Source organism: Parasteatoda tepidariorum, chromosome 4 (genome assembly GCF_043381705.1).
Source record: "Parasteatoda tepidariorum isolate YZ-2023 chromosome 4, CAS_Ptep_4.0, whole genome shotgun sequence".
In the NCBI taxonomy this organism is placed as follows: Eukaryota; Metazoa; Arthropoda; class Arachnida; order Araneae; family Theridiidae; genus Parasteatoda; species Parasteatoda tepidariorum.
This window is the reverse complement of record NC_092207.1, coordinates 3,064,714-3,079,011: the sequence shown is the minus strand read 5'-3', so window position 1 is coordinate 3,079,011 and position 14,298 is coordinate 3,064,714. Positions and strand designations below refer to the sequence as shown.

General features: G+C 31.7%; 1 protein-coding gene across 3 annotated transcripts in view; it reads left to right on the top strand.

Moving 5' to 3' along the window:
- The window catches only part of LOC107455735 (protein DENND6A), a 68,428-nt gene that overhangs the window by 4,740 nt on the left and 49,390 nt on the right, over positions 1-14,298 (top strand). For all 3 annotated transcript variants that reach the window (XM_043055283.2, XM_043055284.2, XM_016073413.2), the window contains exons 3-7: positions 875-1,027; positions 1,102-1,182; positions 1,256-1,361; positions 8,403-8,482; positions 9,578-9,646. In XM_043055283.2, coding sequence (XP_042911217.1) covers positions 875-1,027; positions 1,102-1,182; positions 1,256-1,361; positions 8,403-8,482; positions 9,578-9,646 — 489 coding nt within the window. The remainder of the gene's footprint in view (positions 1-874; positions 1,028-1,101; positions 1,183-1,255; positions 1,362-8,402; positions 8,483-9,577; positions 9,647-14,298) is intronic.

Here is a 14,298-nt window from a genome sequence, read left to right as displayed (position 1 = left end):
CTACGTTTTCTCTTTCAGCTCCACGCAGTTTTTTCGATGAAACCATGTTTTTGTCGTATGCCGCAAGAATTGCACTTCGATTTTTCCAAATGTTTGAAACTGTAGATTTTGACAAGCAAAATTCCTTACACAGTGTCGATTGATTGGTTCCATCATCAATACGCTTTACAATTTTAACTTTGTCCTCTATCGAAAACGCTTTTCTCTTTAGAGAATTTGCCATTTTCACTGCTTTTGAAATAAAAATCTTGTCTCAAATAGATAACGTAAGAATACGAAGAGAGCAGCTGTAGAATGAGTTAAATTGTTCCCCTTCTTGATTGTCAAGGGGTGATTTGTAAAGAATATGGTTTGAAAAGATAAGAAAATTCCAAAAATTCAGCAGGTGGCCAAGTTAACTAGTTCTAGAGCAAGCTTGGGGAAAAGAGATAAAGCGAAGCTTGTCAGGGAGGGGGGAGTATGAGATAAATGATCTGTTTGACATTTATTACAGTATAGTTAAAAGTGATAAGCATAAAGGAGAGTAATATGACACATTTTATAGGAATGCATTCATTTTCAGTCCCAACACCTACAAGTTTAAAGATGGAGGACTGAAAAAGATATTTAAAGAAATGAAATTTGAGTCCACTATAACCGAGTTTCCAAGTTCTAAGCTGTTCACTATAATCGTTAAAAATAACATTATTTAAATAGGAATACGGACGGGACCGCTAAAAAAGTTCACTACATCCAAGTGTTCACTATATCCCAGGTTCACTATAGCGTGGTTCGACTGTATATATATATATATGCATGCGCAAGCATAAACATATAGGGGAGAGAGCCCCATTGATAAGAGCTGCTCTTTTCATTACTATTTAACCTTTTACAGAAAGCAAGTATATGTTACATGGCCTTTCCAGACTCGAATTCCGGTTGCATGGGAAATACACAGTTTTACTTCCGCATGAGGCAGTGTCCCGTTAGACGACCCAACCTTCAAGTTCATGAAGATTTTAACAAATCTTGTATGGTGCCCCTTCAGGTATGTGTCATAATTGCTTGAGTACAATAATTGGTATTTTTTAATGTCATAACTTATATTTTTTAAAATTGTAGATAGATTTTTGTCATTATCTGGGGTTTGTGTATTTTCGACAAGTGAAAGACAAGAGTCTTCCGAGAGGTTACTTTCAGAAAGTGAGTCTTATTTTGCATTTGCTTATTTGCAAGTCATTAAAGGTTTGAATTAAATATTTACATATCTTTTTAGTCTATGGTATTGTTAACAAAGCTTCCACTTGTCTCTTTGTTTACCGAAGTTTTAGGAAAAATTGCACCCTCTTTCTTTTCAAATGGTGAACCATGTCTTGAATCAGGTTTGTTTTCTCATTTTACTTTGTTTTTATATTCATTTTATAATTTTGTGTAATGAAAAGTTTCTACTAAGATTTCTCATTTAGATATCTGTAAACTGAACAAAGTAAAGTAAATATTAAAAATTTTTATATTCTTTCAGCAACAAGAAATTTTAGTTTCAAATTTTTTTTTTCTCAGTGCAAACAATAAATTTTTGTAAAAAATGGATGTGCATTTTCTGTGAATGTAGGAAGTTCCTGTTGCATTGTTTTAAAAGGCCTATTGCAGATGCTGGAACTAGCTTCGGTTCCGTTTTTCGATCTTTATTTGTATCACTTAGCATTCCTTTTGGTTCATCAATCGTTTCTTGAAACATTATAATCAACTGATGCATAAATATAAAATGTGATGTTTCAGGTGTTTTCCCCAAATTGAAATTTTCACCTTTTTTTTTTAAAACTTCTTAATCATTATTATCAGGAGGTAATTTTTTTTTGTTTGTCTCAAATTTAAGTTAACTCTTTCCTTTTTTTCTCCTTCAAATGTCTGTAAAATTTCAGAACAATAGGTATGAGAATCTGTTGGTTTCAATAACACTCCAGGAAGATTTTATTAACATTGGGACTTGTGGTTGGTGACAGAACCATTAAAACTAGATCATATAATACGAGACTCACCTTTTAAAAGGCTCCTTTTAACATTGTAATTTTTCACTCACACATTCACAATATTTCACGATTAATTGTAAATACAATTCACAATATTTGTATTTACAATTAATCGAATTCTTGATTGCAATTTTGTGAGATTCAGATAATTTGGTTAATAATAATAATAATAATAATATAAATAAATAAATAAAGTTCTCCAGNATATATATATATATATATATATATTTACACAAGGGCTGTTCAGAAAATATCAAGACTGAATTTATTATGCAGAAACATACATACATAAACAGGTTTTCAGTCAATCTCCTTCAAAATATGCTCCATTAGCAGTAACACACTTAGCCCAACGATGTTTCCAGTCCTTGAAATCTTTGACTCAGACTTAGGCAGGGGTCTATCCAGGCTGAATTTACTACCATTTAGCGGTACCTTCACAAATTCAATTTTAGGAAAAACGGTAGTTTCACAAAATACTTTTTCTTAAAATTTCATTTTTGTATCCCCTAAGAAACGATAAATCCATATTTTTGTGTTGATTTATTAATATAATTTTTAATTTTTCACAAATTACGTCTAAATTTTCACAAAATAGGTACCTGTCAGAAAAACCTAGACGGACCCCTGTTAGGTATGGCCTGAAGCTGCTGCGTCGAATTCTGTTTTATGGTTTCAATGTGCAGAAACCGGCGTTCTTAATCTCGGGAAAGAGGAAGAAATCTGGAGGTGACATGTCCGGCGAGTAAGGAGGATGTGCTACTTGAATTGTTCCCTGGTGTGCGCTGGGGTTCCGTCATGATGAAGCATCCAGCGAGAGGACGCCACAACACCGGTCGTTTCCCTGCGAACAACCTCTCTTAATCTCCTCATGACGTCCAAGTAGAATTCCTTGTTCACTGTCTGGCCCTGGGGAGTGTACTCATGACGTACAATTCCATCTGCATCGAAAAACACAATCAACATGACTTTGATCGCACCTGCCGTGGTTTCTTTCGCCGAGGAGAACCGGGGCTTTTACATTGTGACGACTGCTGCTTTGTTCTGGGATCATATCCGTCTATCCACGACTCATCCCCAGTGATGATGATCTTCATGAACTCCGGATCGTCGCTTGCACTTCGAAACAAATCAGATGATATTTCCAGTCATTGGAATTGCTGATCCTCAGTGAGGAGATGCGGCACAAGCTTTGCAGACACTCGGCGCATGTTCAAGTCCTTTCTCAAAATTTCATCGCATGATCCTATGAAAACGCCACACTCCTGTGCAATTTCTCAGACTGTTAAACGACAATCAGAACGCACCATAGCCTGCACTTATGCAATCTTGTCCTAATTGCGAGAGGTGGATGGGCGTCCAAAACGGGGATCACTATCCACTGATTTACGACGCTCGTTGAATTGCCGAAACCACTCGAAAACTCGACAGGGTGACCACCCACCTGGAAAACCTTGAAACCTTGAAAACCTGGAATTATCAGGGAATTTTTTTATACTGGAAAAAACCTGGAAATATCAGGGAAATTTGGATAAAAACCTGGAAAAATCAGGGAATTTTAAAGAAAAGCTGGAAATTTTTCTTTGATAATTTTTTTAATTTCACTAATTTAAATTATTTACTAATTTTCTTAATTTAAATTATTTCATCCATTATACCCACTTTTTTTAAACGGAAATGTATCGCCAAACAGTTGAAATATCATCAACTTAGCGATACTTTGCTTGCATCAAAATTTGCTCCATTACAGCTCTGTTAAACTAGAATGCCACATAAAATTCTCCCACGGTTGCTAAACGAATGTAGAAACCTTTGACCGCTATGGGACTGTGCAATTTAGGAAAGATTCTGGTGGAGGTGGAAAAAGGGATTAGGATATTAGCTTCTGTTTTTAAATTCTGTCCTTGGGCTGAATCCATTTATGGCTCAAGTTTGTTCCGATACTTTGGTGGTTATTTTTTTTTTCTATTTTGACAAAATGTTTTTGTATTTTTAACTTTATAAAATTCTCCAAAAATTGTTGGTTATAATTTAATAATAATAGATTTTATATTGCACTCTTTTTCTGAAAGCTTTTCTACTCCCATTCAAAGAAATCTGTAAATTATTTTTTCTCAGCAAACCAACCAATCACACATTTTTTTACAATCGCTAACAGCAATGTTTGTCGATAAATCGTTACAATTGTTGCATTAAGCTAATTTTTTTCTATTTCATTTTAACCTTTTATAACATATTTTAAAAAAATGTTTTTTTTTTAAAGAACCAACTATATATTAATATTTAATTTTACTCTTTTGTTGGTCAATATAGGATTTTTGATTCAAAATTTTCCTCTAAAACATTTGAAAATTAAATAAAAAATCTTGCCAAATTGCCAAAATAAATTATTTTTCTCAAGGTGATATGTTAAAAAAATAACATTTTGAATAAAATATTTTATAATATCGACTCTTTTCTTGTACACATCCTACATTTTATAAGAAAAAAGAAACAAAAACCTGGAAATTTTATGATTTTTATCTGGAAAACCTGGAAAAATCAGGAAAATTTGAAATCTGATTTGAGTGGCCACCCTGCTCGAGCACGACTCATCGCCTCATCTCCAAATGCTATTTTCATCATCTCATAGGTTTCGGTGTCCGTTTTACCGAGCTTGAAGCAAAAATTGATACAGATTCCCTGCTCCGCGTTTTCACACATTTTTTGTTTTCGACGAACGCTCGCAAACACTCCACATGAAAGAAGTCAGTGTGACTGAACAGCGCGCTGTACAGACCTGCCGATTTTTGTGAGACGAGGTGAAATATGCGTGTGCATGATGGGCACACTCCCACCGCTAGGGGTTTTCTGGAATTTATAGAATACATTCTGTCTCGATAGTTTCTGAACAGACCTCGTGTATATATGCATACACATATAGTCGGACCTCTATTTAATGAAGTTGCTAAATCCCAATAAAAGGATCTTTATATGGAAAATTCGTTAAATAGAAAATCACCATTCACACAAACGCAAAACAGGTTTTAAATTCATTAACACTGGGAAAAAATTAAAGCAGCAATTCATACACCTTCATCTTGTAAATTATTATCTACTATCGAATTGTTTCAAATGATTTTAACTTTTCATCCTATGAAGGTTTGGTGATTTCTTCATCATTTCTGTCTTCATCTTTTTGATCTTCGCATTTTATTAATGTATTGTTTTTATTTTTGCACTGTCCAATTCGATTCAGTTAATGTTCCTGTGGTTGCGGCTTCAGAATCAATAGAAAAAAAAATCAATTATCAGTACAAAATCATTAATTTCGTGGTTCTCTTTTAGCTGTACCCAAAATTTTTTTTTTCTTCTGAAGGAGTATCGTCCTCCTCTCTTTCCAAATTCTTTGAGCTGACAAAGAATTCAGCTTTAGACATACCAAAACGAATAGTATGGTCTGTAACAACATAGTGCCATGCTTTGGAAATTTCTGTAATGCTTTCTCGTTAATTGATTTTTGGCATGGATTCCTGTATGAAATGCAAACAAATAGGATTCCTCAAAAATATTATTTTTTTCACAATTGAGAAATTTGCTACATGGAAGTTTGTTAAATAGAAATTGAACTATATATATGCATATATACGTATATTCTTACATATATCGGGAGAGGTCACTGGAATTGAGGTATTCTCTCTTCTTGTCTGATTCCTGAATACTCAGAAATATTTTGACTATTTCATGAAGGTTGTTACGATTGAATGGCTAGACTGGTAAAATGCTTGAAATCACAAACTCTGCAGACTTTAGAAATAGAAAAAAAAAGAAATTTCAGTAAGAAAAATAGATTTTTGTGTCATATATGTTGAAAGTTAAGAATAATAGCAAATATATATATATATCTATATATAAGTTCAAAATGAAGAATAAAACAAAGAAAAATTATAGACATATGAAAAAAAAGGGGTGGGGGAAATAATAAGTAAAAAAAATAACAAACAACAATTTAAAAAAAAGAGAAAAAAGAAAAGGATTAAATTTTATTTAAAAAACTGGAAGAAAAAAGATATAATCTTTTCTTTCCGATTTTATATCTTTATAGAAAAGATTATATCTTTTTTTCCGTTTTTTTTTTCCTTCCGGTTTTTTAAATAAAATTTCATCCTTTTTTTTTGTTTTTAAACTGTGGTTTGTTATTTTTTTTACTTATTATTTCCCCCCTTTTTTTTCTTCATATGTCTATAATTTTTCTTTGTTTTATTCTTCATTTTGAACTTATCTAATGAGTTCTGTTTACTTGCAGTTAGGCGCGGTAAATGAAACTTATTGTTTTTCTTAACTTTCTTCGTGTTTTCTTGTATTTATTTATTTATTATATATATATATACAGTGAAACCTGTTATGGACACTCCTGCAAAACGGACGCCTCTCAATACAGACATATTTTTAATTCCCCGGGAATCTTCTATGAATAAACCATTACGCACATTCTCCGCAAAGCGGACACTCCCGTAACCGGACGCGGACAGTCATTCTGGTCCTGAAACGTTGTTTTTTATCTCTACAAACCGGACACTACTTTTTCTAATTTTTCTAAATAAATTGCAAGCTAAAAATATGCAACTTTTCACCATTTTTAAAGCATGTAAAAAAAACTTTTTGCCTTATCCATAACTAAAAATATTGTTAAGCTATTTCACCACCGAAAAATCAATCTTTCTCCTGTCACCTTGCCTTATCTTTGTAAAGAAAGCAGAGAAAATGGTACTGCACTCCTGAAATTATTCTGACATCGGCATCTTTTGATCTTTTCATCTGGACCACACAGGTTATGAGACCCCTCAAGTTGAAATGACTTCTTCCCCATTGAAAATTTCTTTAATTTTCTTATCAATTTGAAGACTGTATTTAACACAACTGGGGTAAAAAAAAGAGAACAGAAGTATAATCTTTGAGGTGTTTATATAAATGAAACATTTATTCAGACACTTGATAGCTGGTCAATAGTGAATAATCATCTCCATAGGTCCTCATGACTTACAGGCAGTACGCTCCTATTTGTTATCATATGTCTAACTTGAGTATCTATGCTAATAAAAAAATTATATTTATTTATCTGTAGCTACATCCAGAATTATGTATTTATATCAAACTTCTTTATATATTCTTTTTTATCTTCCTTATTGTTTAATTAAATATTTTTGTAGATATTAACAGTATCCTTTTAGATATTATATAATTATTTCTACATCTTTGAGAATATTCTGAAAAAAATTTACGGTGTTAAATTTCGTTATTAGGGTACCTTTCCCGTAAACGGACAACTCTCATAAACGGACAACTCTCATAAACAGACAACTCTCATAAACGGACAAATTTTTTGGTCCCATGAATGTCCGTTTAACGGAGGTTTCACTGTATATATATATATATATATATATATACAGTACGACCTCGAAAATTCGGACTTCTGTAATCCGGAAATCTCTAAAATCCGGACTCTTACATCCAATTCCTCACAAAAAAGTTTCCAAAAAAACAAACAAAAAAAACTCTAAAGTAAAAATCTGAATGCAAAAGCACAAAACCACATCTCTACTCCAACAATGAAGCAGTAGATGAAGAGGTAGGGCTGGGGAGTGAATGAAAGCTCATAGCTGATAAGGAAATTCCAGTCATTCTTATCAGCTCTGTATAGATAACAAAGAATACAAAGGGGATTCCCCTCTATTTTCTTCAATATATAGGGGATTCCCCTCTATATTCTTCCATAGATAAGGCTTGTGGGAAGAGGAATTCTTTTACCACCTTGCTTTTCCCCCTTTGTGAAGAAAGAAAACTGGTTCTTTCTTAACCTTGAAGCTTAGGAGGTGGGGACAAGTTCTTTCAACCCCCAACAAAAAAGGATAAGTATTAGCTGGTACAGTTTAGTCTAGAAGCATCTGTTTCAGTTATAAGTTGAAATTCAGCTAGCGTTTAAAGCCTATATTTTTAGTTTTAATTGCTAATATTATGTTATCTAAATGATCGATTACGGGGGGAAATGATGGGGAGAGTTTGATTTTTAATGTCTCTTATTTATTATTTAAAGTGTATATTTATGTTAAGTTATAACATAAATATTGACGTCGGAGGTCTATGCACGCCCGTTTAATCGCGAGATCGGCCTGGCGAATTCGAAACTTTGATAATTCTATCATTTTAAGTAAGGTATCTAAAATCCGGACCTTCCAAACCCCCCAGCAGTCCGGATTTTCGAGGTTGCACTGTATATATATATATATATATAAATTTAAAGGCCATCAATTAAATTATGTTTAAAACTTTCATAGATTTTTTATTTTGTTTATTTTTGGTACTTTTAAGTTTCATTTTAATTTATGACAACTAATTGTAAATATTTTGATTCAGCTTGCCATGATATTGACCAATGGCCACATCCTGCACCCGGTTTACCACTTAGTCTTCCCTTGATGGGTAATGTCTTGCAAGTGAGTTTTTTTTTAAAACTTGAACTTGATATGGAATGTTTTTATGTCAGAACTGTTGCTATGTGATCCTAATTTTAGATTTTATATCTAGTACAGAAGGGAACCGATTATCCGGAACGATCGGGACCATCGCTATTCAGAATAACTTATTTTTCCGGTTTTCTGAATCGCTACAAAAAGCCGTTTTTTTTATTGTTAAACCTAACTAAAAAAAAATATATTTGGAAACAATCTTCAAAAGAAAAAATGATGAAGTGATTATTTCCAAAACTATGGTAAGGTAAACATCTTTCAAGAAAGAAAGAAAAATCCTAAAATCTTCTGAGGAAAAAAAAAAATTTTTTGTTTTAAAAATGGCGTTAAAATTTATCAAATTTCGTTCCGGTTTTTTGGTTTTCTGATTTCCGGATAACAGAAGAACCATCTCAGTAATGAATAGTGTTTTCAATATAAATGTAAACAACAACAATTTCGAGCTCTTGACTAGTTTTGCTTCCAGTTAGAAAGTATACAGCTGCTTACTATGGCTTATCCCGTGAGGCAATATATTTAAACAGATAATCTTAGTTTTAATAAAAGAAATAAATTATGTAATTTCTGAGCTCAAATCTGCTGTATCCATAAGATATTTAATGATATTAAGTAATTCTAGTGAGTTTGATTTGAAAATTTGTTTTAGTTATTTAGAGATGTATTGTTAAAAAACATGGTTGCTAGATTTTGAAAGAACTCTCATTTTTGTCTGTTCTAATTTGACCACTTTTTACTTGTTTATTACTGAGTGCAAGACATGCACTGTCACACGTTAGCATATTAAGTTCATTTTACAAATTATCATTTAGGATTAAGTTTCAAAGTTGGTAACAAGTGTTTTAGAGCAATTCTTGAAATGACTTCTTTTAAACACAAATACTACTCAAGAGAGTCTCACAAACATCACGTGTTGTGATGGCTTCACAAAAAACATTAACCTAGCAGTCAAGAGCTTGCAGCTAGTGTATCATTCATAAATGAAATAACTATAAAAATTGAAATTTCATTAGATTTTGTTAAGACAACTCAAATACAAAAGAATTAACCTTTCTTTTAATGAAGGTCTATATACCTAGTAGAATTGATGCATCATCTCCCATCTCCAGAGATGAAGAATCTGAAGAAAACACGGTAAGTTATTGGATTGTTTTCTTTAATTATTGTAAATTCATTTTATCAAAAAGTATCTATAAAACTTTTTTAATCTTTTATCATAATTTTTAATATATAAAGATACAGAAATAGTTATTTTAAATTTCATTAACTTATAATAAGTTAAATTACTTTCAAGTTTTTGTTCTTCAGCGGACAACAAAACTGATAATTTTGCTCTAAAGTTCACATTTGTCTGTGCTAATCATTTAGAAAAGACAGTTACTTAATTTTGGTTTAAATTTTAAGGATTTTATTTTTAAGCTTTGTTTAAAAGGCAGATTTATAAAATTACTCGCTTGCTTTTTCTTATAAGAATTACATTTAGTTATGTAATAACTATTTTCTAAGGAGTAAAAAATAAGTTAAAAATTACAAATATCATATTACAAATTTCAGTCTTTTCCTTAATATTTTCTTAGTTACAACTCCACAGGGAGAACCTGGAAAAATAAAGGGAATTTAAAAATCACCTAAAATAACAGGGAATTTTGAGTTTTTTCCTACAAACTGGGAAAATGCAGGGAATTTTATTTCTTATTTTCCTCTTTTAAAAGTGTTGACCACTCAAAGTGCCATGTAAGGCAGTAGTAGGACATGTAAGGATGATATTTCAGCTATACTAAACTATTTCATTTACTATAGCATTATTTGTTTTGAGTATGTTGTTCCCTTATTCTTTAAGTTTTTCCTGCAATTGAAACTAGTATAGTTAGCCTAATATAGCTCACTCAAGAGCACAGTTATTGTGTGTTAACCCACTGGCGATTAAGCAAATGGGCAAAATTGGGAGAACATTTCTCCCCAATACACTATTTCCCTATCTAATAACATGGGAAAAGTGGTTTTTCTATGCAGGTTAGAATATGACTTTTTACATGTAGAACAATCAGTGGGTTAATATATTGTGTATAATATGTGCAAAGAAAACACCCTATGACCCTATTTTATTAGATTACTAGTTAGAAATTAAAAACATAAAATATCAAGAACAATTTACTATTGTTATTCATATTTTGTGTTTTTAAGTTTAAACTGACCAAAATGCTTATGCACTACCAGGCCAAAATGCTTATGATCAAATCTCGTATTTCTACACCTTTATGTTCTTTCGACAAAAACTACAATTATTATTTTGCCCTCCTAATATTCATTTTTAACCCCACTTCAAAAGACGTCTGGTTCAACACCAATGATTGAATTAAAAATTTTATGAGGTGCAATTGGAAAATAGTAAATACAATTAAAAAATATATTTTCATTCATTAAACTGTATTTTTAAGCACATCCAAAACAATTTTCAATCTCTTGAAACAAAAGCCAGTCTTGTTCTCTTCTAAAAAATTAAAATTCACATTCTCGATATGGGCATTACATATCATTTATCGTGCTTTTGTTCAGTCATCTTCACTTTTTTTTTTTAAAATCGGGATTCTCGCATTTTTAAGTTTGGCAAATACATGGTTAGGATATATTAAAAAAATGCATGTCCTGGTATAGTATATAATACATTTTGTGCAGTGAAATCTCAATTCAGTTCAAAAATATGCCGTATCCTGAAGATTCTTGAAAATATACCACTAGATTGTTGCTTATGAAATTGTTCGCATTACCTAAGAATTGATTATTTAGTTTAGACTAGTTATTTTGTTGATGCATTTTATCACACAATCAGAGGGTAGTTCTTTCGATGGTATACACTAGTATCCGGGCACCCTGTGATATGGTGCTTCCTGATTAACGCAATGTTGGCCCTCCCCCCCTATTTTCATCGAAGACAGCCTTCTGAGTGGAAAACCAATTTTTGATAACCACAGCTGTGAGGATGGCTATGTAACCTGCTCCAGGATGCGTAGCGCTTTTAAAAAGTGCTTAAAAGTGCTTATTTTTGATTTTTGTTTTTTAAGAAGCCTTAAAGGTGCTTTTTTCATTGGGTGTTTTTAAAAAGTGCTTAATTTCCCTTTTTTCAGAATGAAATTTTTCCTTAACTATGTTGATTTTCGGTTCGAATTATGCAAAAAGACGCGGTTCACATTGTTCTATTCATTGTTTTCACAATTCATTCAACCCCAATCTATTTCGGCGTATTGTCAGTCCGTAGCGTATGAAAACGCCATTCGTTTTACATGATTCAAAATTTCATGATTTTTGACAATTGTCAAAAACAATGCCAAAANTTTTTTTTTTTTTTTTTTTTTTTTTTGACATGACGATTAAAACAAGATAAAACTGTCAATTGTCGAGAACTTTAAAACCCTGCCTAGTTATATTTTTTTAAAGTGCTTAAAAGTATTTTTTGATTGCTTGAAAAGTGCTTAAAAGGTGTTTATTTTTTGTTGTTTAATTTGGCTACGCACCCTGTGCTCTCTAATTCCTCTCAAAGTTGTTCTGAGAAGGCAGTTTTTGAATGTGAAAGCCTCGATGTGTGAATGGAAGTGCAGCCACACACATCTCCCACCCACATTATTTTATGCCCCCCATAACAACCAGATACTTTTGACCAGATAATTATAGTCTGGCCAATGTTAAAATGTCAACACAAATATTATTTTGTATTAAATGATAACATGGTGCATAGCGTTTTTAAGAAGTGATCAATTTTCCCTATCAAAAATGAGATTCTTTTTTGTTATCATGTCCATTTTCGTTACGTATTATGCAAAAGCGTGCTTTTCACATTGTTCTGTTCAGCCTTTTCACAGTTCAATCAACCGCAATCCGTTTCGGCGTACCGTCGCTCCGTAGCATACGAAAGAGCCAATCATTGTGCGTGATGAAATACTTGCGAGTCCGGATGTGCATCTACCGAGCCGCTTTCGACGAGATACTTACACTCTCGTATGCAACTATGCTGCATTTTGCAAGATATTCTCAATTTCAGACGTCATTTTCCGTCCTCTGAAATCGGATCAAAAAATCTTTAGATCTTTTTGTGTTGGCTAATGTAAGTTTTTTTTTGGAACTAATATAGTTACTCTAATATATCTCATTCAAGAGCAGAATAATTGTTTCTTCTTAATATATTGTGTATGATAAGTACAGGGAAAACACAGGGGATTTTTTTTTCAGATTTGAGAGGCAACCCTGTAAAGTTTCCTTTACTCCATCACAAAATGTTTCTTATTTGAAAAATGACCCTCATGTATATTATATACACATATGCAATAGAGTCCCGATTACCCGAGTTAATGTGGACCGTGGCTATCTCGGATAACCGAAAAACCCAGTTAAAGCAAAGAGTATAAAAAAGGAAGAAGTGGATATAAATGTAATATATTTAAAAAATACAAAATTTATACAAGTACACCTCTTACAATTCATATTATAATTAAAAAGCTTGATTAAAAACTCTTAAAGAGCATATTTTAGGAGAATGAAAGAGTTTTTACTTAAAAAAAGTCCTTGATCTTTTTTGTTTTACACTACTTTGGCGCTTTTTTGCGGCAATGTTTCACTATTTTTTTAGGGATAGCAGGAATGCTGGTGTTGCCTCTTCTTGTTGTTCTATTGCACGTTTGATAGTTTTTAATCCATGTGTATGAGAGATTTTTATACGTTGATTTTCATCGTCTTTATCATCTTAGCTAGATTCATTTTCATTATTGACGATATTAACTATTATTTCATTGGACCAAGTTGTTGAATTTTGTTTTCCTGAGTGTTTGGAAGATAATATTCCTAATTTTTTTGGAGGTAGTTTTAAAAACAAGAAATAAACTTGAACAAGGAAAAAAAAGAAAACTTGTAATATTTGATAGCTCGGTTAAAGTGGGAACTGATATAATCAGGGCTCTACTGTATATGCATGACATATTGAAGGGTAAGGAATTGTACATCACTTTTAATTTAGGCATTATGAATTAGAGAGGGAACCACAAAGAATCAAAATTTCCATTAAATGTTACGGAAATCTTACAAGATATCCGTAACATCATCTTACAGTGATTAATTATGATAGGCTAAAATAGTTTGAGAAGTTTCATATTTTTTTAAGGGGAAAAACTTATCAGGCAGACTTTTAATTTTAGATTAAAGAATATTATAACAAATGTTGCATTCTTTAAAGTTAGAAGTGAAATGCCGTTTGTAAATTCTAATTGTAAGAGTTTTAAATGATGACAGAGAAATAACATTATATTAAATTGTAAATCATTCTTGAAAATTCCGCTTAATGTAAGTTAATTTGAATTCGCTACTCACTTTGTAGTTATCATTTTGTGTTTTGTTCTGTTTTTTCTTTACATTTTATTTTCTGTTTTTTACGTGATATATTTTTTACTTAATGTGTTCTATTTTGTTTACACTTTTTTTTAGTGCTTCTCATATTATTGTACTGATATATTTTGCTTTAGCTATATTGACAACAATATTAGAGAAGCACTTCTTTTTTGCAGATATATAATCGTGCGACCTGGTGAAGAGATTATATCTTTTTCATTTTTTGTTTTCCAGCTTTTTAATTTTTTTCTCAAGCTATTTTATTTTATTTTAATAATTTTTCTCTTATCTTTAATATTTTCCATGCTTTATCGATATTTTTAACTTCTATACATTTATACTTTTGTAGTTTGTAAAATTATTTATCTGAGAACAATAATTTTCATGTCAGTGTTTCATATTATTCCTCTTTG